Genomic DNA, 25851 nt, shown 5'->3' on the forward strand with positions numbered 1-25851 from the left:
TGGGCACCTGCCCAAAAACCATGCCGGAAGAACAGTCCCAGGACTTAACTGGAATAATCTGGAAAATTTTATTCTCTCACCTCATGGAGTTTGCTAGATATCAAGAGATAGGGTGAAGGCAGAGGAAACTTCAGTTAAGCAACAGAGAGGGGCAAATTTCTGATGATAGCTTGTGTACTCCTGGATCCAACTACACCTGAAAGCCTTGAACTTCCTAATGACTAATAAACACTTTTGTGTAAGCCAGCTTAAGAAGTTGTCTAGAAGAAGCCTTTCAAATAGTTCTTCCAGTAAGCATCCCTTTTCTAGTATCCCCAGTACATGGGCATCTAACTCTGTTTGAATACCTTCAAGGACAAGAAACTCAGCAGCTGACCACATAGTCCATAAAAACGTAGGATCGGGGAGGGCTTTAAATGCTAGACCTGCTGTGCTTATTAATCATGTTTTAAATTTTCTGTATCTTATGCTTTGACATCCTCTGTGTGTGCGTGTGTGCGCTCACTCAGTCGTGTCCAACTCTTTGCCACCCCATGGACTGTAGTGCTAGGCTCTCTGTCCATGGAATTTTCCAGTCAAGGATACTAGAGCGAGTTGCCAGATAATGCTTTGACATCCTGGGCCTTGCTAATTCTGAAAAGACTGCCCCTCACAGGGCTAGATAATTCCTAGAGATAGTAAACAATTTGAGCAGACTTTTCATCAACCAATCAAAGCCCCATATCCTGGGACTTCCCTGGGGGTCCAGTGGTTAAGACTCCACACGTCCACTGCAGGGGGCGCTGGTTAGATCCCTGGACCGGGGAACTAAAATCTCATGTGCTGGGTGGTGCAGTGAAAAAAAAAAAAAAGAAACGAAAAGTCCGCATCCTCAATTATCTCCTTCTAACACACACCAAGCCAGTATTTCCCCTGCCCTAAATCATCCAAGCCAGGTACTGGACAACTAGAGACAACTCCTATAGCCCAGAGCTCGCTGAAATCATTCAAATCACCTAGTCCTAAACCTGCCAAGCCTGCTTTGCCCATCCCTTCTCACAGAAACCATAATCGAGGTTCTGAGCCACACTTTTCCTTGGTTCCTTCTGCCTCTTGACCAAACCCTGATGCTACCCAACATGGCCCTGCATGTTGTGGCGTGGCCCTTTCTCTTGGGAAGTGTGATATGTAATAAAACTTCTTTCAGTGGCATGGATCTCTCTGTGTGGTCACTCAGGTCAGCGTAGGTACAATCAGAACACTCTGCTCTCCAGTTATAAATGTCTCTCCATTTTCTATTCAAACATTCGCTCCTTCAAGGCCAAGTTCAGGACTATCGCCTTAGGAAAAATAAAAACTTCTCTTTTGGGACCTCCCTGGTGGTTCAGTGGCTAAGACTCTGTGCTTCCAATGCAGAGGGTGAGAGTTCAACTTTGGTCAGGGAACTAGATCCCACCAGTGGCAACCAAGGGCTTTCCCAGTGGCACTAATGGTAAAGAACCCACCTGCCAATGCAGGAGATGTAAGAGACTTGGGCTTGATCCCTAGGTCTGGAAAAAGCCCTGGAGGAGGGCATGGCAACACACCCCAGTATTCTTGTCTGGAGAATCCCATGGACCGAGGAGCCAGGTTGGCTTACAGTCCATAGGGTCGCAGAGTTGGAAATGAGTGAAGCGACTTAGCAAGCACACCGCAAACTGAGAGTTCGCACGACAAAACTAAAGATCCCATGTGCCACACCAAGACTTGGAATGGCCAAATTTAAAAAAGTAAAAAACAAGCTTCCCTATGCTGAGCATCAACTCTGTGCCAGGCCCAGGGTTAAAGGCTTTTCCTCCATTATCTTCCTAGATTCTCCCAATGGCCTGGGAGGTAGGTGTCATTATTACAAAAGAAGATGCTGAGGGTCAGAGCAGTTGACGACTGTCTCAAGGTCTCGCATCCAGTAAGCAACGGAGTGGCCTGTACTTGTCTGTCCTGAGGAAGCTTCCTGTGACTGTACTTTTCAATGATTGTTCCCTTCAGTCTGGCCCAGTTGCTGAATCTGAGAGCACCTACCAGGGTACTAGGGGATTCTCAGAGTCCTGGCCTGGACAAGACTCAACTTGACTGGCTCCCCTCAGCCCTGAATTTAGGGAGTTTAGTCAGTGGTTTGGAAGAAACATAGAGGAGATCATGGGAGACTTTAAAAAATCATAACGGAGTGTGAAAGCCATTCTAAGTATGAGACAACTCCCCTAAACTGTAAAAGACTGGTAAATCTAACTAAAAGTATATATATTTTTAACATGGCAAAACTCACAATAAGCAAAATCAAATGATCAATGACAAACTGGGAAAATGTTTGCAACTCATCACCAAGAAAGGGCTACTTTCAGTAACATATCAAGAGTTCCTATAAATTTATAAGCAAAATGGAGGAAAAGATTACTGACCTGTCACAGTAAAGGAAATCAAATGGCTCTGAAACATGAAAAGATGTCAATCTCACTTATAAGACAAGTGTAATGTAAAACTACACTGAGATACCATTTTTACATTTCTCATTAGTACAGATCACTGTTGTCAAGGAAACAGGGCATCTCCGCCCTTGCTGTTGGAAATGTATAGCCAATGTTTCTATCCCTGGACACACCAATCCCATTTCTAGGTACTTATCCTAGAGATCTACTTGCACAACTGCAATAAACCCAGGGTGTAAAGGTGTGTTATTGATTAGACTTGGGCTAAGCAAGGGCTGATTACTGGAGGCAGAGGAGAAAGACACCTTATTGAGCTTTGGCACTTAGAGTTCTTTCAAATCTTGTGCATTTTGCATGTAGAAATAGTTAGCAGGTACATATTTATATTTAACTGTCTTAGGAGTTAGATCTTGTATGTCCTAAAGCCCAGCTGGCTCAGAAAACATGCTACGTATTCCCCCATACCTACGGGAAGTCTGGCTCATTCAATCAACTGCGTCCTCCTGAGAGGTAATCACTCAGCAGGAAGCAGCCAATGGAGGGGTCAGCTCTCCTCTTAATGCTGGAGTTAACTGTTCAGGATACAGGCAGAAAGAGGAGTTTCCTTCCAAAGAAGATATACACATGGCGAACAAGTAAGTTGGATCATCGAAAAAGCAAGAGAGTGCCAGAAAAACATCTATTTCTGCTTTATTGACTATGCCGAAGCCTTTGGCTGTGTGGATCATAACAAACTGGAAAATTCTTCAAGAGATGGGAAAACCAGACCACTTTTCCTGCCTCCTGAGAAACCTGTATGCAGGTCAAGAAGCAACAGTTAGAACTGGACATGGAACAACAGACTGGTTCCAAATTGGGAAACAAGTATGTCAAGGCTATATATTGTCACCCTGCTTATTTAACTTATATTCAGAGTACATCACGAGAAACGCCAGGCTGGATGAAGCACAAGCTGGAATCAAGATTGCAGGGAGAAATATCAATAACTTCAGATACGCAGATGACACCACCCTTATGGCAGAAAGCAAAGGAAAACTAAAGAGCCTCTTGATGAAGTGAAAGAGGACAGTGAAAAAGCTGGGTTAAAATTCAACATCCAAAAAATGAAGATCATGGCATCCGGTCCCATCACTTCATGGCAAATAGATGGGGAAACAGTTGAAACAGTAGCAGGCTTTATTTTGGGGGCTCCAAAATCACTGCAGATGGTGACTGCAGCCATGATTTTAAAAGACACTTGCTCCTTGGAAGGAAAGTTATGACCAACCTAGACAGCATATTAAAAGGAAGAGACATTACTTTGCCAACAAAGGTCCATCTAGTCAAGGCTATGGTTTTTCCAGTGGTCATGTATGGATGTGAGAGTTGGACTATAAAGAAAGCTGAGTGCCGAAGAATTGATGCTTTTGAACTGTGGTGTTGGAGAAGACTCTTGAGAGTCCCTTGGACTGCAAGGAGATCCAACCAGTCCATCCTAAAGGAAATCAGTGCTGAATTTTCATTGGAAGGACTGATGCTGAGGCTGAAACTCCAGTACTTTGGCCAGCTGATATGAAGAACTGACTTCTTGTAAAAGACCCTAATGCTGGGAAAGAGTGAAGGTGGGAGGAGAAGGGGACGACAGAGGATGAGATGGTTGGATGGCATCACCAGCTTGATGACATGAGTTTGAGCAAGCTCCAGGAGATGGTGAAGGACAGGGAAACCTGTCCATGGGGTTGCAAAGAGTCGGACATGACTGAGCGACTGAACTGAACAAGTACGTGAAAGATACTCTGCATCATCAGCCATCACAAATGCAAATCAAAACCACAATGAGATACCACTCCACACTCACTGCTGCTGCTGCTGCTCAGTCACTTCAGTCGTGTATGACTCCGTGTGACCCCATAGACGGCAGCCGACCAGGCTCCCCCGTCCCTGGGATTCTCCAGGCAAGAACACTGGAGTGGGTTGCCATTTCCTTCTCCAATGTGTGAAAGTGAAAAGTGAAAGTGAAGCAGCTCAGTCATGTCCGACTAGTAGCGACCCCATGGACTGCAGCCCACCAGGCTCCTCTGTCCATGGGATTTTCTAGGCAAGAGTACTGGAGTGGCTTGCCATTGCCTTCTCCGCCACACTCACTAGGATGGCTATAATCAAAAAGCCGCAGGGGCTTCCCTGGTGGCCCAGTGGTTAAGAATCTGCCTGCCAGTGCAGTGGGACACAGATTTGCTCCCTGCTCTGGGAGGAGCCCACACGCCATAACGTCCATGCTCCACAACAAGATAAACCACCCAAAGAGAAACCCATGTGCTGCAATGAGGAGTGGCCCCCACTCACTGCTACTAGAGAAAGTCGGCCTGCAGCAGCGCAGACCCAGAACAGCCAAAAATAAATAAATAAATAAATCTTTTTTAAAAAGTGCCAACAAGTGTTTGCAAGGATATGGAGAAATTAGAAACCTCATAAACTGCTGGTAGGAATGTAAAATGGTAAAAGAGTCTGGAAGTTCCTCAAACAGTTAAACAGAGTTACCATATGACCCAGCAATTCCACTCCTATATACCCATGAGAAATGAAAACAGACGTCCACAGAAAAACTTTTACATGGATAGCCATAGCAGCATCGTTCATAATACAAACTGCAGAAACAAGCCAGCTGTCCATCGACTGATGAATGGATAAATAAATGTGGTATATCCAGATGATGGGATCCTATTTGGCAGTAAAATGGAATGGCGTATGGATACACGCTCCAACACCAATGAACTTGAAAAACACAATGCTTAGTGAAAGAAGCCAGTCACAAAGGGTCAAATATTGTATGATTACTTTTATATGATCTTCCCAGCCCAGGGATCAAACCCAGGTCTCCAGCATTGCAGGCAGATTCTTTACCAACTGAGCTACCAGAGAAGCGTGAAATGCCCAGAAGAGGTAAATCTATAGAGACAGAAAGTAGACAGATGGTTGCTTAAGGCAAGGGGAAATGTGAGGATTGAGAAATGACCAGTAAGGGGTACTGGGTGTTTTTTAGGGGTAATGAAATGTTCTGAACCTGAATGTGATGGGACTTCCCTGGTGGTCCAGTGGCTAAGACCCTGCACTCCCAATAAAGATACCACATCCCACACCTAAGACCCGATACAGCCAAATAAATATTAAAAAAAAACACCCTTGTGGCATGGATGCACAACTCAGTGAATATACTACACCATTGAACTATACACTTTAAATAGGTGACTTGCATGGTGTGTGAATTATATCTCAGTAAAACTGTTGAAAGGAAGAAGGGACATCTTGGTGGTTCAGCAGCTAAGACTCTGCACTCCCAGTGTACGGGGCCCAGGTTCAATCCTTGATCAGTTCAGTTCAGTCGCTCAGTCGTGTCCGACTCTTTGCAACCCCATGGACTGCAGCATGCCAGGTCTCCCTGTCCATCACCAACTCCTGAAGTTTACTCAAACTCATGTCCATTGAGTTGGTGATGCCATCCAACCATCTCATCCTCTGTCATCCCCTTCTCCTCCCACCTTCACTCTTTCCCAGCATTAGGGTCTTTTACAAGAAGTCAGTTCTTCGTATCAGCTAGCCAAAGTACTGGAGTTTCAGCCTCAGCATCAGTCCTTCCAATGAAAATTCAGCACTGATTTCCTTTAGGATGGACTGGTTGGATCTCCTTGCAGTCCAAGGGACTCTCAAGAGTCTTCTCCAACACCACAGTTCAAAAGCATCAATTCTTCGGCACTCAGCTTTCTTTATAGTCCAACTCTCACATCCATACATGACCACTGGAAAAACCATAGCCTTGACTAGTTGGACCTTTGTTGGCAAAGTAATGTCTCTTCCTTTTAATATGCTGTCTAGGTTGGTCATAACTTTCCTTCCAAGGAGCAAGTGTCTTTTAAAATCATGGCTGCAGTCACCATCTGCAGTGATTTTGGAGCCCCCAAAATAAAGCCTGCTACTATTTCAACTGTTTCCCCTTCTATTTGCCATGAAGTAATGGGACCGGATGCCACGATCTTTGTTTTCTGAATGTTGAGCTTTAAGCCAACTTTTTCACTCTCCTCTTTCACTTTCATCAAGAGGCCCTTTAGTTCTTCTTCACTTTCTGCCATAAGGATGGTGTCAACTGAGGTTATTGATATTTCTCCCTGCAATCTTGATTCCAGCTTGTGCTTCATCCAGCCCAGTGTTTCTCACGATGTACTCTGCATATAAGTTAAATAAGCAGAGTGACAATATACAGCCTTGATGTACTCCTTTTCCAGTCTATTGTTCCATATCCAGTTCTAATTGTTGCTTCTTGACCTGCATACAGATTTCTCAAGAGGCAGGTCAGGTGGTCTGGTATTCCCATCTCTTTCAGAATTTTCCACAGTTTATAGTGATCCACATGTCAAAGGCTTTGGCATAGTCAATAAAGCAGAAATAGATGTTTTTCTGGAACTCTTTTGCTTTTTCGATGATCCAATGGATGTTGGCAATTTGATCTCTGATTCCTCTGCCTTTTCTAAATCCAGCTTGAACATCTGGTAGTTCACGGTTCATGAACTGTTAAAGCCTGGCTTGGAGAATTTTGAGCATTACTTTACCAGTGTGTGAGATGAATGCAGTTGTGCGGTAGTTTGAGGATTATTTGGCATTGCCTTTCTTTGGGATTGGAATGAAAACTGACCTTTTCCAGTCCTGTGGCCACTGCTGAGTTTTCCAAATTTGCTGACATATTGAGTGCAGCACTTTCACAGCATCATCTTTTAGGATTTGAAATTGCTCAACTGGAATTCCATCACCTCCACTAGCTTTGTTCATAGTGATGCTTCCTAAGGCCCACTTGACTTCACATTCCAGGATGTCTGGCTCCAGGTGAGTGATCACACTATCGTGATTATCTAGGTCATGAAGATCTTTTTTGTACAGCTCTTCTGTGTATACTTGCCACCTCTTCTTAATATCTTCTGCTTTTGTTAGGTCCATACTATTTCTGTCCTTTATTGAGCCCATCTTTGCATGAAATCTTCCCTTGGTATCTCTAATTTTCTTGACGAGATCTCTAGTCTTTCCCATTCTATTGTTTTCCTCTATTTCTTTGAACTGATCACTGAGTAAGGCTTTCTTATGTCTACTTGCTATTCTTTGGAACTCTGCATTCAGATGCTTATATTTTTCCTTTTCTCCTTTGCTTTTCATTTCTCTTCTTTTCACAGCTATTTGTAAGGCCTCCTCAGACAGCCATCTTGGTTTTTTGCATTTCTTTTCCATGGGGATGGTCTTGATCCCTGTCTCCTGTACAGTGTCATGAACCTCCGTCTATAGTTCATCAGACACTCTATCAGATCTAGTCCCTTAAATCTATTTCTCACTTCCACTGTATAATAGTAAGGGGTTCAATTTAGGTCATACCTGAATGGTCTAGTGGTTTTCCCTACTTTCTTCAACTGAAGTCTGAATTTGGCAATAAAGAGTTCATGATCTGAGCCACAGTCAGCTTCCAGTCTTGTTTTTGCTGACTGTATAGAGCTCCTCCATCTTTGGCTGCAAAGAATATAATCAATCTGGTTTCGGTGTTGACCATCTGGTGATGTCCATGTGTAGAGTCTTCTCTTGTGTTGTTGGAAGAGGGTATTTGCTATCACCAGTGCATTCTCTTGGTTAAACTCTATTAGCCTTTGCCCTGCATCATTCCGTGCTCCAAGGCCAAATTTGCCTGTTACTCCAGGTGTTTCTTGACTTCCTACTTTTGCATTCCAGTCCCCTATAATGAAAAGGACATCTTTTTTGGGTGTTAGTTCTAGAAGGTCTTGTAGGTCTTCATAGAACCATTTAACTTCAGCTTCTTCAGCATTACTGGTCGGGGCATAGACTTGGATTACCGTGATATTAAATGGTTTGCCTTGGAAACGAACAGAGATCATTTTTTCATTTTTGAGACTGTACCCAAGTACTGCATTTTGGACTCTTTTGTTGACCATGATGGCTACTCCATTTCTTCTAAGGGATTCTTGCCCACAGTAGTAGATATAATGGTCATCTGAATTAAATTCACCCATTCCAGTCCATTTTAGTTCACTGATTCCTAAAATGTCGACATTCACTCTTGCCATCTCCTGTTTGACCACTTACAATTTGCCTTGATTCATGGACCTAACATTCCAGTTTCCTATGCAATATTGCTCTTTACAGCATCGGACCTTGCTTCCATCGCCAGTCACCAGTGATGGACACACTGGTGACGGAAGCAATCCTTGATCAGGGAACTATGAATAAATCTCACATGCTGCAACTAAGAGTTCACACGCCACAACTAAAGATTCCGCGGGCCCCAACTAAGACCCGGAGCAGCCAAATAAATACATAAATATTTTTTAAAAAGGAAGAAGCAGCAGCTCATCCCTGGAGGATCACTCAGTGAGAGGAGGGATATGGGAGAAGGCCCAGCCCTGTGGTGGTGACAACTGAAGAATGTCAGCCAGGTGGAAATTAGTCACTGGATCCATTCACGTCTCCTACCTCTGCTCAGCACCAGAGGGCCCCTGGGTTCAGAAACAGAGACTCAGAGAGGGCCTGGCAAGGTAAGGACGCTGAGGTGGAGAGGCAGGAATTGGCTGCTGGCTGCTGGGGGCAGCTGACTGCAAGGAGTCGGGTCTCCTGAATGGTAGCCTTTGTTTTCATCTTTGGAGGGAAGAGAGCAGGGGCAGCAGGCCTTAATCCCACTGGGCTCCTGTCTATGCCAAGCTCCACCCTTGTGCCAACCTTCTGCAGAGGCGATTATTTCCCTTCTTTTCCAGATAAGAAAATAAGACTGAGGTCTGAAATCACCTTCCCGAATTTGCAGCCAGGTGCAGTATTTGGGAGACTAAAGAATACAGGGAAATGGAAAGAGAAACTAAACAAGACCACAAAGAAATCAGGACTTCCCTGATGCCCCAGTGGCTAAGACTCTGAGTTTCCAATGCAGAGGGCACAGGTTGAATCCCTGGTCGGGGAACTAAGATTCCGCACACCATGCAGTGCAGCAAACAAACAAAAAGACAATAAATGAATGACTATCTGATGATACAAATAAAGAAAAAGAGTAAAAAAATAAAAATCTAATATCTACCCAGTGGAAGGAAAGAAAGGGATGGGGAGGGAGGGAGGGGAATTCCTGTGCACAGCCAGCTCACAGAGAGCCTAGCCCCTAGAAGGTTCCATTAGTGGTTCCCCAGCCCCAGCTCACCCGGCCAAAAAACTGCAGGAAGGTGTTGGAAAGCAGCAGGTGCTTCTCGGCCAGGAAGCGGTAGCGCCGCTTCTCCTCCAGTTCAGCGGCCCGCTGACTCTCAGACACGAAGGCCTGCATCTGCGCGTGCAGCCGGTTCACGCTCTCCTGGGGGAAAGGGAATTCTGGCTGGAGGCCAGGGATGGGTCCCTCATCCAGCCCCCAGTGCCATCTGTGAGACCTCCGTCTCCTTCGTGAACCAGCCACCTCCTCCTGGAGGCCTCCCCTGAGCACCCAGCCCCCACCCTCACTTGGGAGCCTGCCCTCTCCTGGGGCTGGGGGATGATCTGCCTGCCCTCCAGCCAGAGGGCACTTCTCCCAGGTCGGGCTGGTGTCTGAGCCACCCCTCTGTCCCCAGAACCAGGCACAGGGCCGAGCCCAGAAGTGAGGCCCAGGAAAGTTGGTTTAATGAAAATGCAAATTAATGTATTAATAACCCCCTGCTTGGGAGGAAAGATTCCAAAGAGAGATGAGCTTAGTAAAGGAGGCAGGAGAGGAGGCAGGAGAGGAGATAAGGTCTTGGAGATGGAGGCCAGGCATGGGGCCCTGACCTAGGGAGGAGGGGCTGGGCTTAGCCAGGGGGCAGGAGGTGTGTGTGCAGGGAGAGTGACGGGGCTGCTGGTGGGTTACGCCTTTGTACCGTGATTAGGGGCAGCATGACTGAGGACCTCAGGTTTTCCCAGTGAAATAGAAGAAGGCGGGGAAGCCAAGGGAATGCAAGGAGGGCCACATAGTGACTACACAAGGAGCGGTGTTGATGGTGTCTCTGTGACCAGGGATGCTCGCCAGGGGCCGGCATGCTCACCACATGCGGTGGGGCAAACCACACTCCTGGAGTGGGGCCGGTCCTGGGTGGGGGAGCCCGGGTGGGTGTCAGGGATCCCTGAGAAGCCTGGGGTTGTCCCTAGCCCCTGCACCTTCATCTCCCGCGCGTTCTTGTCCCTCTTGCGCTCCATCCGCCACAGCTGGGACATGCTCTTCTCCAGGTTGGCGGCGCGGTGGCGGTACTCCATCTCGTAGTGCTGGCGGCTGTCCTTGGATGGGGTGGAGAGAGGAGGGAGACCCCCATGTCAAAGGGCTCAAGGTACCTGGCCTGTGGGCCAGAGCACTGGACAGGGGCAGGGGGCTCAGCTGGGAACATGTACAACCTGGGGCCAGTCAGTGCCCAGCACGGGCCTCAGTGTGCCCATCTGTCAAACGGGGAGAGGCAGTCCTGTTGGCGATGGGCCAGGGGGGCCAGGATGGGTGGCCAGACTCACTTTGATGAACTGCATGTCCAGCTTGGTGTTCTTCTCCATGTGCTGCAGCAGGTCTCCATGGAACGTCTGCACCTGTGTGGAGTGCAGGCTGGGGTTGATCAGGGCGACCCGATCATCCCTCAGCCCCAGTGTTCCATTACCCACTGTGCTCCTGACACACCAGGCTCCTGACCTATCATCACAGAAATGGGTATAACAAGAGGCCTGGTTGGATGCAGGATTAAACAATTAGACATACAAAATATTTAGTGCAGTGCCTGACTTGAAACAAACCTTCCATAAATGTGTCTATACCTTCTGTTTCTCTGTGCCTTGATCATGCCTACCAATCTTCAAATACCAGCTTCCCTACCCCCTCTGCTGGGAGGCCCTCCTGACTCCTTAGGCAGAAACCATTACTATTGCATTTTGTTTCTAGAATGTGTACAACTTCTTTGGCCATTGTTCATTCCTCCAGCCGTAGGATGGAATTTGTTGCTGGGCCCCTGGTCATAGCCCCATTTGTGGGAGCAGCAGGAACCAGGTATGTCCCATCTCTGTATTCCTGGCACCATGGACTGGGCATGGCCCAACAAAAGTGCTCACAACTGTTCACAGGGGTGGCAGCTTCCCATGGCAGGTGGGAAGGAGGTGGCTGACTACCCGGGTAACCAGGAGGACCAGGAGGGCTACTGGGCTCAGGCTCAGAAGACCTTCATTCTAGAAGTTTTAGTTCTTCCTCCAATTTGCTCTGTAACTTTGGATGAGTTGCTGTCCCTCTCTGGGCCTCTGTTTCCCCATCTGTAATGGGAAACTTTTGGCCAGATGCTTGTTAGGATCCAGCTCTAGAACCCAACGAACTTTAATTCTGTGAGCCTTGGTGATCAGCTGGCATGTCCCCCTTTGTCCCCTATCAGCACTCCCTGGGTCACTTGGTGTTGTTGGGACATTGCACCTAAATCTTCCCAGCTACCCCCTTTGCTCTCAGGTTCAGGCTGACCACTGCCACCTGGGGGGACCCTTCCATCTCTGCTCAGCCTTCTCTGTCTTCCTGGCCTTTCCCTGGGGAACCCCTGCTCAGGAACCCTTGGTGGATCCTGCCTCCTGCCCCAGGGGTCCCAGGCTAAGTTGTAGGAGCTCTGTCCCTCAGGAAAAGGAATGCTGGTAATCAGAAAGGCCAGCAAATTATAAAAGTTCTCAGTGTTTCTTCCACAACTGTTTCTGAAACCTTGTTAACTGGTCTTTAAGGGAGCTTGGGTGTGACCTCCCTGGGGCTGGCCAGGCCTTACATCCCCGATTGTGGCTGTCAGTGTATGTGCTGGGGGTGGGAGTGTTTCAAGCCACTCTGAGTCCCTGTTTCTGCCCCAGAGGGGCCCTTTTTCGCTGGATCCAGGTAATAAGAAAGGGAGACTTCCGATCTGTACCTGCGGGACATCCCAGGCCAAGGTTTCTGCTCAAACACAAGATGCATGTTCCTGAACACTCCCACATCTGGCAAAATCACCCAATATATAAACAGGGCTTATGGAAGATGCAAGGTTGGGGCCGACCCTCAAAACCCTGGCAACCAGAGCACTAATAGAGACAGTGAATGGTACTGGAGGGATGAACTTGAACCACACCAAAGGCCATGGAAAAGATTAAAAATGCACGAAACCAACAGAAAGGACACACCGGCAACACCTTAATTACTGCAGAGCTGGCATCTGAGGCAGTACAGGAGGTGGTGGGGCTGTCACCACGGTGAGCGGGGAGGTGGTGCCACCTGCTCCCAGCTTAGAGTCCCGGGAGCCTTGGAGCCCTTGCTCTCCCCAGGAGGCCTGGGTGCAGGAGCTCTTTTAAAATGTTCTTAAAATACAGCTTAAAGGGCTCTTGCCGTCAGTGCAGTGACAAGTTGGGGGCTTTTCCTTCTTCTTATTTCTGTTTTCCCTGTTCCCCTCCTCAATACTTAGGAGACATCACTTCTGAATAAGCCACTCCCGTGTCATAGGATACGGCTCCTTCTGCTTCCAGTCACGTAGGAACTGAGTCACACCACAGAAATGAGTGTTAGGGCAGGACAGGTGGATTGCAATTCTTCCCATTACCAGGGCTTGGCTGTGATCCCCGAGACTGCAGAGGACACAGACCCAGGATGCCTCAGTCAGACAGGGCGCCGGTGCCACTGGGTTAGTGGAAAGTCGTCATCAAGCTCCTAAAGAAATGGATCTAACAAGAAGTGTGATTCTCGAAGAGACCTTTGAGCTCTTGCTCTCGGGGAACCAGAGGGCTGCCTATAATTAAGCAGGTGCTTCTGACACAAGGAAGTCGCCTACTCCAGCGCGGGCTGAGAATTCCCAGCAAATCGTAACAGAGACTGCGGCCCCCTGCTCCCCTCCCCATGGGACACGCTCCATTAGCAGGTCCTATGAAGCTCCTCCATACAGAAGATGAGAGCAGACCCGCTGTCACGAACATGCACTGTAAGTTCCATGTGTCGAGGTAGGCCAGCAACTGAATCCATCCATACAGGAAAAACCCCTTTCAAAGAACTGTCGCTGTGGGCCGACCACAACTCTCCTCCTCCCATCTGCTCTTGGACACCCTCCTTGAGGCTACGGCCCCACCAACTACACCAACAAGAGTGCTGTCAAAATCACCAAGATTCCATCCACATCACTAAGTCCCATGATCAATTCTCAGGACTCACCCAGCTTCTCCTGTCGTCATCACCAGACACGGCTGACCACTCCCTCTTCCTGAGACACCTTCCTCCCTCAGCTTGCAGCCCACCTCCCTGTCCTTGTTTCCTCGCGTCGCCCCCTGACTGCTCTTCCCCATCTTTTTCTGATTTCCCCTCATCTTTCTGGTCCCCGAAGGTTGAGTTGCCCTGGGGCTCAGGCCGTGGGCCTCTTCCCTCCTCTGTCTACATGGTGAGCTCATGTGGTCCACAGGCTGCTGACTCCCAGATATGTATCCCTGCCCAGACCTTCCCCCAAATTTCAGTCTCATCCATACGTTATCTGGGCTCCATTCAGCCAAGAGGAAGAGACCAGTACTGAATATAGGCTACAAAGAGATTAACACAACATACAGATAATAAGAGTCCCTGAGAAAAAATGCAAAGAAAGAACAAAAAATTTTCTAAAAAACTGTAATTAAAGAAAAAAGATATCAAACTACATATTGAAAGAGTACACATAACAAAGAATATTGTCCCAGATGGACTAGTATCAAGATATATTCTGGAAAAATAACTAGACTCTAAGAAAAAGAAAAAAATTGGGGTCATCTAAGGCAAAAGGAGATCAATCCTGGGTGTTCACTGGAAGGACTGATGCTAAAGCTGAAACTGCAATACTTTGGCCACCTCATGCGACGAGTTGACTCACTGGAAAAGACTCTGATGCTGGGAAAGGTTGGGGGCGGGAGGAGAAGGGGACGGCAGAGAATGAGATGGCTGGATGGCATCACCGACTCTGTGGACATGAGTTTGAGTGAACTCCGGGAGTTGGTGATGGACAGGGAGGCCTGGCGTGCTGTGATTCATGGGGTCACGGAGAGTCGGACACGACTGAGCGACTGAACTGAACTGAACTGAACTGAAGGCAAAAAAGATGGTTGGATGGCATCACTCATGAATCATGACTCATGACTCAATGGACATGCGTTTGAGCCAACTTCGGGAGATAGTAGAAGACAGGGAAGCCTGGTGGGCTGCAGCTCATGGGTTTCCAAAGAGTCAGGCACAATTCAGTGACTGACCAACAACAAAGGCGAAAAAAGCAAATGATTTACAATGGAGAATGTAGATTATTAGACTTCTCAACGGCAACATTCAAGATGAAAGATAAAGAAAGGAGGAGAAAGAAAGAAAGGGGAGGAGGAAGAGAGTGAGCGAAAGAGGAAAGAAGGAAGGAATGTGAGGCAAGGGCTTTATGTCCAGCAAGACTGGCCTCCCCAGTACAAGGAGAACAAGCTGCTGTCTTGGCATCGCGACTCAGAACATCGTTCACATGAGCCCTTCCTGTGGGGACAAGCAGAGAACAAGACCAAAACAACAATCAAAACATGGACATGGGGTTGGAGGTGAATATTAAAAGTATAGCTACTTGTAAACAAAGGTCAGTGAGGGTGAAAGGGGAGCAGGCACAGAGTAGTGGCTCTGGGTTCCGACAGTGTAGACAGAACACAGCTTTTCACATGGTGAAGATTTATGGCAACTTTACCTCGAGCAAGTCTACTGGCACCATCTTTCCAACAGCATGTACTCACTGCATGTCTCTCTGTCACGTGTTAGTAATTCTCTCAATAGTTCAAACTTTTTTATTATTGTCATAATCTGTTAAGGTGATCTATGATCAGTGATCTTTGATGTTACTCTCACAAAAAATTGTAACTTGCTGAAGGCTCAGATGATGGCTAACATTTTTAGCAACAAAGTACTTTTAAATTAAAGTATGCACATTGGGTTTTTTTTTGACATATAGTATTGCACATTTAATAGACTACAGTGTTGTGCAAACATAACTTTTATATGCTCTGGGAAACCAAAAAATGTGACTCACTTTATTGTGGCATTTGCTTTTTTGCGGTAGTCTGGAACAGAACCCACAGTGTCTCCAGAGTATGCCTTTGAAAGTGGTGGTGGGGGGAGGCTGCGGAGAGCAAATGTAAAGCAGACTTTAACTGTTTCCAGAGATCACATTGGTGGTGGTAGAATTAGCTTCATTATTCAGCGCCCGTTGCGTATATGTAACGTGGTATAGCAAACGGAAACTGTGGGATATTCTTCTTCTTTCTTTTCCTGTGTGCTTGGGAACCAGGACTTTCAGAGCAGGGGCACACTGTGCAGCTTGCAGGACCTTAGTTCTCTGACCAGGGATTGAACGTACACCCTCGGCAATGAAAGCATGCAGTCCTAACCAATAAGTTGCCAGGGAATTCCTGAGTATCAGGACTCTTGATGTGGAACAAAAGACATACCGGTGGAATAGAGAAGAGGTTGACTAAAAACCTGGTGCTACATCTGCATTGGAAGTATCAGTATTAATTATGAAGTGTTGTATCTTTATATGTATACGTGTGTGTATATATGTGGTTTGTACAGATGTATATATGCATCTACGTATGCAGGCATCTGTGTATGTATCTAGGCATATGGATCCTATCTATTATATACACGTATTTTTTTATACATAGCATTGGCCACTGAAAAAGTCTAGGAACAGTGATGAACCCAGTAGCAACAGACACCCCTAGTGAGCAGATAATGGTCTTGAATAAAAGCAGAAAAATTTTTAAAGGGGCTTCATGGAGAGATGACTGATTCCATTTGGAGAGCAGCAGAAGTACCAGACAAGAACAATCTTGTCAGGCTAGATAGCAAGAAAACTGTCAGCGCCATGAGGGTTGCGCCAAAGAATTCACGTGCCAGACTGAAGAGGCTTCTGCTGGTCAAAGAGCGGACACTGTCAACTTCAACAAAATAATGATTGCAAAGGAGTAAAACACATCCCCTCCAGTCATGCCAAACGGATGGAACCTGAGTCTGAGCCATCCTCTGGATCCAGAGGACAAAGGAACAGCTGAGCTGCACCAGAAAACCAAGTCAAAAGGCCCAAGTCCTTCGATGGGTAAACTGTAAGGAAAAGAAAGGGATAGTGGAGGAACCACTAGATTAAAAGAGACTCAAGAACATATTTTAAAAGAGAGAGCGAGCAAGACAAGTTCTAGTGTCTGGGGACATAGGACTGGGTGATCAGTTATGTGGAATTTACTCAGCGTTCAAATGTTCTTTTGATGAATTTCTGGGGGAGAAAGTGGTCTCCCCATCCTATTCCCCCGCCATCTTGTTCCCTCCTCTCTGGGTGATCAGTTATGAAGGAACACAAGGCAGGGTCAGACCAGTGGTCATTTTTGGAGGAAGAGAGGGTCCGTGATTTGATGGGGGCCCATGGAAGGGCTTCAGGGAGGCTGACAAGGTTCCTGACCTGGGTGGGAGTTTCAGAGGCGGTCTGCCTCATAATGGTTCACTGAGCTCGAATTTGTTCCATGACATTTTCTGTGCAGGTATTTTATTTTATTTTTTGGCCACAGGCCATGTGGGATCTTAGTTCCCCGACCAGGGATCAAGCCCATGCCCCCAGCATTGGAAGCAAAGAGTCTTAACCACTGAACTACCAGGGAAGTCCTGTGCCTGTATTTTAGTCTACAATAAAAAAAACGCTTTGGTTTAAAACGAACCAAAACAGCCCAGATCCTGTCATTCCTTTGCTCAACACACTCAGAGGCCTGGCCAGAGCCCCGACAGGGTCCACAGGCCGGGCCCCTGTTAGCCAGGGGCCATCTCCGCACTGGCCCTTGATGCCTCCACTCCAGCCGTGCGGGCTTCGTCAAGCCTTCCTGTGTGCTCACCCCTCTGCCCAGACACTTCCTGCAGAGTCTCCCTGCATACTCCCTGCCTCTGTCAGGTCTCTTCCCAATGTCACCTCTCTGGTGCCCTTGCCTTGAATATCTGTTAAAAATCACATCCCTCTGACACTTTCTGCTCCCTTCCTGTTCTCTTGTCCTCCATAGCGCATTTTGCATCTAACCCATCACGCGTATGCTCACTTATTTGTCCTGGGTTTTGTCTGGCTCCCCCTTGGGGAGAGCAGGGGGTTTTGTCTGCTGTATCCCCCCACCGGCAGTGCCCATTTCAGTGCCTGGCATAGGGCGGTGAATTGCTGTCAAATGAATGAGCCCAAGGGGAAGATGGCCTCTGGTGTTCGGCCCAGTGTGGCCCTGGCCAAGGGCCCTGCCCTGTTGTCACAGCCACGACACTGGTACCCAAAGAGGGCAGCTCTCCTTACAGAGCGGGCGTGGGTGACCCTCGTCTCCATCCAGCCCAGCTGTGCCACGAGTGACATGACAAGCCATCATTCACAAGGAGAGGAAGTCACAGGCTGCTAGGGCGGCTTGTGCTCTGTAACTCCCCACCCAAGCCCCGGGAGATGACACAGGCTTAGCACTAAGCCTCAGAGTGTCCGGGAAATGGGCCAGGGATATGGTTTTATCGAGTGGAGGTGGATGCTTGTTTTCTGCTGGTGAAACTCTTCCCAATTTTGCCATGGCTATCTAACTGGTGAGCATTTTATGGTGTCCCCAAATTGCACCCGGACGTCCAGTGTTTTCCCATACACACGTTTGGGAGCCATGCAGTCACGGTTAGTTGAAATTTCCTTTCGAGCTTCCCAAGGCCCTTCATACCCAGCCCCACCCACCTCTCCTCTCCACCAGCTTCATCCCCAGCTCTCTTCTGCCTGATGCCATGCTCTATGCATGCTCAGCCCACAGCACCCCTTGGAAGGCCCTCTCTTCTCCTCTCCCTCTGGTCCAGCCCTGCTACCTTTTCAAAGCTTGTTCTCTCCTTCCCAGGCAGTGAAGCCCTGCTCAGTGCCTGGTCCCCATCCCAGACCTTAGAGCTACAGAGAAGACCACATCCCAGCCCTGCCACAGCTCCCAGTCTTGGCAGGGGTAAAGACAGGGCATCAATTCTGCTTCTAATCATAGCTAAGGTACATAGAAGGCTACAGGTGCCAGGGTCAATAATTTATACTTATACTTAATCCTCATAAGAATGCTACGAGGCAGTTTCAATTATCTCCATTTCACAGACAGATAAACTGAGGCACTGAGGTTAAGTAGCTTGTCCAAGGTCTCAAAGCCATCAACTAGCAGAGCTGGGCTTTGAACCCAGGTGCTCTGGCGCAGAGCTGGTTTTCTTCACCACCACTTGCTAAGAACGATGCGTGTGTGTTCTCGCTCAGTCATGTCTGACTGTTTGCAACCCCATGGACTGTAGCCCACCAGGCTCCTCTGTCCATGGGATTTCCCAGGCAAGAATACTGGAGTGGGTTGCCATTTCCTCTGCCAGGGGATCTTCCCGACTCAGGGATGGAACCTGAGTCTCTTGCCTTGAAGGCGGATTCTTTACTACTTGAGCCATCAGGGAAGCCTAAGAACAGATAGAAGCATTTGTTGGAGTCAGAGGAGGAGAGACTGAATTTGCCTGCGTATCAGGAAAGACTTCCTGGAGGAGGGGACAATGGTACTGGCTGGTAAGGGTCGGGGTGAGTGGGTCCTCAGCTGGAGAACAGCGTGACAGCAGCCTGCAGTGGGAACACCAGGCCGTGTCTGCAAGAGGGCAGCTCTTAGGAGGGTCTGGGCTGTGATTGGGGTACCAGGGAGGCTGCTGGATCAGCAGGGCCAGGAATCCCTTACCAAGTGACTGAGTTTAGTTCTGCAGGTGGCGGGGGTGTGGAAACGTTTTCTCCTGGGAGTGATAAGGTCAGATCATTGGCTGTTCCCTGGGAGAGTGGAGGGAGGGGTTGGGGAGCCCGGTAGGGGCAGGGCCCTGGGCCTGACGCATCTGGGTGACAGGCCTTTCTCTTCCTGGCTCCTCCACTCACTCTGGAATCTTGGGTGAATGACTAGATCCCTGACTCAGTTTCCTCCTCTGTGAAATAGAGATGGAAATGCACCTGCCTCCCAGATTGCTGATGTGCAGGTGAACGTGCCTAGCAGAGCCTGGCCCTGGCAGGTGCGCCCGGGGCAGCCTGTTGTCACGTTACCAGAGTCCTCTCTGAGAAAGGGTGTGGAGGTTGGGCCCTTATCCTCCACAGAACGCCACCTACTCTCCCGAGTGACCCCTCCGGGCCGCAGGGTCAGAGACTCACCACCACCTCCAAGTCAGAGTTCAAGTGCCGCTGGGTGTCTGACATCTGCACCAAGATCTCACCTGGAGGCACAGAGGGCAGCGGCTTCAGTTGGGGGGCTTGTCTCACCACCCCGCTTCCCACCAGAAGGGCCTGCCCAAGCTGGGTTTGGGACCAAGGACCAGGGATTTCCCACATGACTCTGGGACTCTGGCAGCATCTGTCCTATCCCGGAGAACTCCTGCGGGGAGGGGTGAGGAGGTCCATGGGTTCCAGAAGGAGAGTCTGGGAGCTGGGCCCTTGGGCTGCAAGGCCTGTGTCTTTGGAAGGACTTCCTGGAAGAGCCAGGCTATAAAAGGAACCCTCTCTGGGACCCGAGAATGGGGGGCGAGGCAGGCCCTCGGCCTGAGGGGAGGTGCCCAGGAGGCAGAGCCTGGACAACAGGAGGAGGTGGGTGGGGGGAAGTGGGCAGTGAGGCGTGTCTCCCAGGCCCCAGAGGTCAGCAGAGAGATAGGGGAAGGAGCGTGCCTCACCCAGAATCTGCGAGGTGGAACTTTGCAGGGCCTGCTCCCCAATCTTCTGGATGGCGTTGAAGTACACCTCGGCTGCCTCGGACAGAGCTGCGTGGAGAGGGGGAGGCATCCAGCCGCAGCCCCTCCCCTGTGTGCTCCCCACTCCCCATTCAGGAGGGCTTTCCTTTAGTCAGGAGAGTGTGGGGGGCTCTGGGAGGGGTGTGGGGTTGGAAGAGGGAGGGGGTGCCTAGGGTGTGCGTGTGTGTGTGTGTGTGTGTGTGGAGAAGTAGCATTGGGCAGAGGAGAAGCATGAGGGGGGCTCTCCCTCGGGGGCAGGACCTTGGCCCGTCTGTCGAGGGTTGGGGTGCAGGCATCTGTGTGTGTGTGAAGTAGTGTTGGGCAGAGGAGAAGCATGAGGGGGCTCTCCCTCGGGGGCAGGACCTTGGCCCGTCTGTCGAGGGTTGGGGTGCAGGCATCTGTGTGTGTGTGTGTGTGTGTGTGTGTGTGTGTGTGTGTGAAGTAGCGTTGGGCAGAGGAGAAGCATGAGGGGGCTCTCCCTCGGGGGCAGGACCTTGGCCCATCTGTCGAGGGTTGGGGTGCAGGCATCTGTGTGTGTCAGAAGGCGGGTGTAGGCAAGCATGTAGGGAGGTGCAGGTGTAGAGGCTCAAAGTGGGGGTGGGGGTGGCATGGGTTCAGGTCGCTGGTGCAAGGACTTTGAAGTACTAAAAAGCAGGGAGGGGTTGGGTGATGCTCAGTTCTGGGTGTGTCCCCGGCCTGTCCATCTGCTCCAGGGCTCACAACCCTCTGCTGATTAGCGCTGGGGGTGGGGCAGGGATGTCAGGAAATGGGGATGGGAGCTGCTTGCACAGGCACTGAGCAAGGGGCGACGTCTGGCTGTAGGTGGGGGGGAGCTGGTCAGGGTGTCAGACTGGGGGTGCCGACGTGGTCTGAGCGTGGCAGCAGGCTCACCAGCTGGCACCGGGGTGATATGTAGAAGTGTGTGTGGTTGCGGTTCTGTGAGCCCGCAGGATGTCCGGGAGCATCAAGGGGGCACACGAAGGTGTGTGAGGGGTCTCCGGCCACAGGGCGCAAGGGTGACTGTGATGCATGGGAGTGTGTAGGGACAAGGATCACTGGGGTGCAAAGATTACAGTGGAGGGTACAGTCACGTGGGTGGGGCCGGGCACTCACCGTGGAAGGCCCGGAGGTAGTTGTTCCCCAGGTACACCAGGTTCTCCAGGGCGGGGTTGAACTGCTCCAGGATGCTCTGGAGTCCGAGGGCAGGGGGAGGGAGAGTGGAGGAGGGGAGCGTAAGATGGAATGAAGGATGGCCTCAGGATCAGGGCGCCCCTCAGCCCCAGTGAGGAGCCTGACTTGGGGGAGCCTGCTTAGAACCCTGAAGTCACCCAGAATCCTGGCTCTTGGCTTCAAGGGCCTCAGAGGCCAGGATCCAGGCCAGCGTCCCCTTGGCCATCTCCCATTCACCACCTGCCCAGTGGGCACTTGCGTCTAGAAGGTTCTCCTCCCACTGGGCTGAAGCCTACGGTCTGTCACAGCACCAGCTGGGCATGGCTCAACCTGCCCTGAGTCCAGGACTTGTGGGCTGCTGACAGCCACCTCTGGGGCAGGGGCAGAGCTTGCCCTGCTCGGAGAAGAGCCCCTCGGGAGCCAAGCTACGGCTGGGTCATGAGGGCCACCACATGGCCAGTGGAGAGCACCCTGGGTCTTGATTCAAATCCCAGCAGGCCCTCTTCCTCCCTGATGACTTTGAGCGAGGTGTTTCACCTCTCTGGCCTCATTTTTCTCATCTGTCAAATGGAGTGATTATTTTCTACTCCACTGGTGGTGTGTTGTGAGGTTTACACATTGCAAGGGTCCTATACACAAGAGGTGCTCAATAAGTGTCTATGGAGACTGCAGCAACCCCTCTGGAGTGGGGTAGGAAGTTTGAGTGTGGGGCTTGGAAACCAGAGAGAGACAGAGAGGCAGAGACAGGGAGACCCAGACAGAAAGAGACAGAGAGAGACTCCTCCACCCTGGGGGTCCAGGTGGCTCTTTGGATCCCTGCTCACAGCTTAGGGCACCCTGGGTCCTGTCCTGCTACGTCCAGTGTTTGGGAACTGGGGGATCCAGTGGAGTGCTATCTCAGCAGGCCTGTCACTCATGGGATGAACCTATTCTGGGAGGCTCAGGTTGGGGCTCGAGTGGCCAACTGGCCCCAGGGGTCCCCATCCCCAGACCCAGAGCTCAGCCCAGCCTGGTTCTGGGCCTTATTTCCTAGAACAAGCTGCCGCCCTGCTCACCCTCTGTCTTCCAGAGCCGGCTGAACTTCGAGCCCCAGGAGGGAGCCCGGACTGTGCACGCACTCACCTTGTAGATGGTCATGGTGGATCTGTAGAACTGGTCCATCTCTGGGGCCATGGAGCGGGCGTGCCCGGGCACTGAGCAGGAGGCGTTGGCAGGGCTGGGAGTGCTGGGGGTCGGTACCCTCCGATGGCCACTGCTCGGCGGGCAGTGAAGGAGGCAGTAGAGCGGGACCCAGCGAGGGAGGGCCGGCCGAGGAGGAGGTGGCAGCTTAATTATTCACCAACCAGGGATGTCAGAATGCGATCTGGGGTGTAACCAGACCCGGCAGGGACGGCATCCTGTGACGCGGGTGGGTTCATGTGACCTGCCCTTCAATTATTTACCCCTGAGCCGCGGACCAGTGGGCACGCGTGGATGGTCACTCTCCCAGGTCACCGCCTCCAGGAAGAGCCTTGCCCGGGCCAGCAGGGACTCCTGCTCACGGGGGGCCCCCCGCCCTCCCACCTGCCTACACTGGGCAGGGCTCACCCTATTGGGCTCGAGCTGTGCAGTGACCACCCCCAACCCTCCCTGACAGCCCCTCCCTGCGGGTGGAACACACCCACACCTCATCACTGTTCTCAGCCCCTTCTCTTCCCCGAGTCCCCAGGGGCTGAGGCTCCCACATCTGCTGCCGTCCACAGCCCCCTTCCTCCACATGCTGGCGACGGGGCGGCGCAAACCTGGGAGTCACACAGACCTGAGGGCACAGCGGCTCACTAGCTGTGTGACGGTGCCCGAGCCCCTTGCCCTCTTGGGGTCTCATCCCCTCTTCTAGCAAGTGGGGCTCTCCCGTGCCCTCCACTGTGGGCCAGGCGGGCCAGGCTGCCACCTCTGAACACCCTCCAGGCCGGTTTGGGGGAGACTTAAAGGGAAGAGGTGTCCCCGCCCTGGGGAGCCTGGGAAACAGAGCTTCCGTCCTTCCGGCGTCGACCCAGGCGGATGACGGTCAAGGCTGAGGGGGGGCTGGTGGGTGGGGGCACTCACACCACTCACACACGCAACACAGGCCAACGGGAATCAAACCGTTTATTTCACGGTTAGGGGCTGTCCCCTGGAGCCCGCTCTATACATAAACCACTTCCTGGCAGGAGGAGTAACTGAAGTCACAGGAGTGACCTTTGAGAGCCGCGGAGAGCTCGTGGGTGGGGTGGCCCTGAGCGGGAGGACGGCTGGGGCGTGCGGAGGGGCAAAGTCGAATGGGACACCCCACTCCAGGGTTCCCTCCTGAAGGGGCGGTGACGGCCCGTTTCTCGAGCCCCACCCCAGGGGAGAGGGCCGAGGGTGGAAGGGGTCACTGCAGCCCCAGGGACCAGGAGGAGCCTGGGGCCCTCGGGGAGGCCAGGGATGGGCACAGGCCCCGGCACCCTTAGTGCTTGACCCGCCAGGGCAAGGGGCCCGAGGGTCATCCTTGGCGGTCGGGGAGTGGCCGGAGTGAGGCTTGAGGCTTTTGAAGCCTGGAGTGATACAAAGTGCCAGGAGGTAAGGACCGAGGGGGAGAGAGGCCTTAGGACCAGCCTCAGGCCGGAAGCCCGGCACCCCCAGGCCGGGTCTCTGGACCCAGAGCTGCCCGGGCCCAGCTCTGCCCAGTGGCGGCGTGGTGGTGGTGGGGGGAGCTGGAAGGGGGATTTGGGGGCCTGGCGGCCTCATGGCGAGAGCAGCAGCTGGACGAGCTTCTGGAACTGCTCCCGATGCTCGTAGATGTAGACCTCAGTCTCCCAGAGGGCGTTGACCAGCACCATGTCATTGACCTCGTCTAGCATGATGTCCGTCCCCAGCTGGGGGTTCAATCTGTCCGGGGCAAGGAGGAGGGGTCACGACCCCAGGACACTTGGCCCGGGTCAGGGGACGAGAGCTAGGGCTGGGGTGGGCTTGGGACACAGAGCGGCCTCTCGGGGAAAGCCTGGGGGCTGGGGCTGGCCGAGCCCTCACCTGAAGTACTGGATGCCGACCATCTCGCACCAGGCCCGGGCCCGGTCCACGGCCCGCCCATCCGGATCCGTGCACTGGTGAGAGGAGGCCCCTGTGAGTGTTCGGCTCATGCGGCACCCACAGCCCCTGCCCGGGCTCCCCAGCTTCCAGGGTGGCTTAGTGCCAATCAGCAGGGTGACTGGGGACAAATCGCACTGTTCTGTGTTGCAGTGCCTGTCCCAGCTACGCAATCAGAGGGGCATGGGCTGTGGCTGGGACCAGCAGCTCAGCAGCGCCTAGGGTTGGTGAGCGTGGAGGGGCTGAGTGGACGGGCCTCCATCTCCCGGCCCCGTTAGCTTTGGTCCATCTGACACTTTGGGCTTCCACATGGGCCACGCGTGAAGGAAAGAATCCTCAGCTAAACAATAACTGAAAACCCCGCTTCAGGCGGTCACCGAGGGTCCCGCCAGTACTGAGACTCTGTATTGGGGATCCCCTCTCCTCTGGGCTGGCCAAGGAGGGCCCACAGAGCCCGGCCATCTCCCTGACACCCAGGGTGCCCACAGGAAGCCTCATCCTGGGGCTGAGACCCCGAGGGGCGTGGGCTGAGGAGAGGCCATACTCACACAGTCCACCACCATCCTGCCCAGTTCCTTGGCCCCAAACACAGTCTTGGCCAGTTCCCAGGGGTTGCTGGGTCGGAAGACGTCCACACAGGTCACAGGCACCTGCGGGGACCTCCCTGTCCCCAAGGAGACGACAATGGACAGCTTCTTCACCTTGCTGTCCTGACCCTGTGGGAGCAGGACAGGTCTGAGCGGGCCTTCCCCTTGGTGGACCTTTCCACAGATGGGATACCCAGGGGGAGGGGATGGGGGACAGAACTCTGATGGCAGAAGCGCAGCTTCTCCTTTGCTTTGCTTCTCCTCTCCTGCTTCAGAACAAGTTCTGCTGCCAATCTTCTGGGCAACCTTGGTGACCCACCTACCCAGGATCCTCATCCACTAAGATGGGTGACGTCTGAGGACCCTTCCCCATCTCAGTCTCTCAGCGATTCCCTCTCTCCCTGCCCTTCTTCATCTGGCCTCTAGAGGGCACTCGTCTGTCTGCAGCTTGGGGCCGCCTCGGGGCTTGGTGCTGACCGCAGTGACAACCACACCCAGTAGGGATAAAGGACACTCACGGTCAGGCACTGTCCTAAACCCTTTGCAGATCAGAGCCCATGGAAGCCTCACAACAGTCCCCAGGCAGGTTCTATCAGCGCCCCAGGCAGTGGCTGAAGTGAAGCATGGCCAGAGCCAGGCCCCACACTAACATGTGCCTCTCCTAACATGCGGGGGCCTTGCCCACCTCTGCAGTAAGCTCCTTGGGCTCAGGGCCACTTCTTTTCCTCTGGATCACTGACTCTGCACTGCCCCCTCCCCAAAGGCCTTGGGATGGGCTTCCTTCCTCCATGAGCCCTTTCTGAGCCCCCAGGCCTCT

At 51.5% G+C, this 25851-nt stretch overlaps 2 protein-coding genes across 8 annotated transcripts in view; both read right to left on the bottom strand.

Moving 5' to 3' along the window:
• BAIAP2L2 (BAR/IMD domain containing adaptor protein 2 like 2) overlaps positions 1-22926 on the bottom strand; it is a 28830-nt gene extending 5904 nt beyond the window's left edge. Inside the window, exons 1-7 of one of the 3 annotated variants that reach the window (XM_088837487.1) lie at positions 22483-22926; positions 21304-21379; positions 20134-20220; positions 19622-19683; positions 10944-11015; positions 10602-10718; positions 9646-9792 (exon numbers count right to left, since the gene is read on the bottom strand). In XM_088837487.1, coding sequence (XP_088693613.1) covers positions 9646-9792; positions 10602-10718; positions 10944-11015; positions 19622-19683; positions 20134-20220; positions 21304-21379; positions 22483-22533 — 612 coding nt within the window. In that variant the 5' untranslated portion in view covers positions 22534-22926. Of the gene's footprint in view, positions 1-9645; positions 9793-10601; positions 10719-10943; positions 11016-19621; positions 19684-20133; positions 20221-21303; positions 21380-22482 lie in introns of those variants that run through there. The other 2 variants (XM_055396312.2, XM_088837486.1) reach the window with 2 other exon arrangements.
• A 797-nt stretch (positions 22927-23723) lies between these two features.
• The window catches only part of PLA2G6 (phospholipase A2 group VI), a 61968-nt gene continuing 59840 nt past the window's right edge, over positions 23724-25851 (bottom strand). For all 5 annotated transcript variants that reach the window (XM_055395435.2, XM_055395436.2, XM_055395434.2 and 2 more), the window contains 3 exons: positions 24996-25163; positions 24391-24464; positions 23724-24249 (listed from right to left, as the gene is read on the bottom strand). In XM_055395435.2, coding sequence (XP_055251410.2) covers positions 24105-24249; positions 24391-24464; positions 24996-25163 — 387 coding nt within the window. In that variant the 3' untranslated portion in view covers positions 23724-24104. The remainder of the gene's footprint in view (positions 24250-24390; positions 24465-24995; positions 25164-25851) is intronic.

This window comes from Moschus berezovskii, chromosome 6, assembly GCF_049115385.1.
Source record: "Moschus berezovskii isolate FMDL1 chromosome 6, NW_MosBer_1.0, whole genome shotgun sequence".
NCBI lineage: Eukaryota > Metazoa > Chordata > Mammalia > Artiodactyla > Moschidae > Moschus > Moschus berezovskii.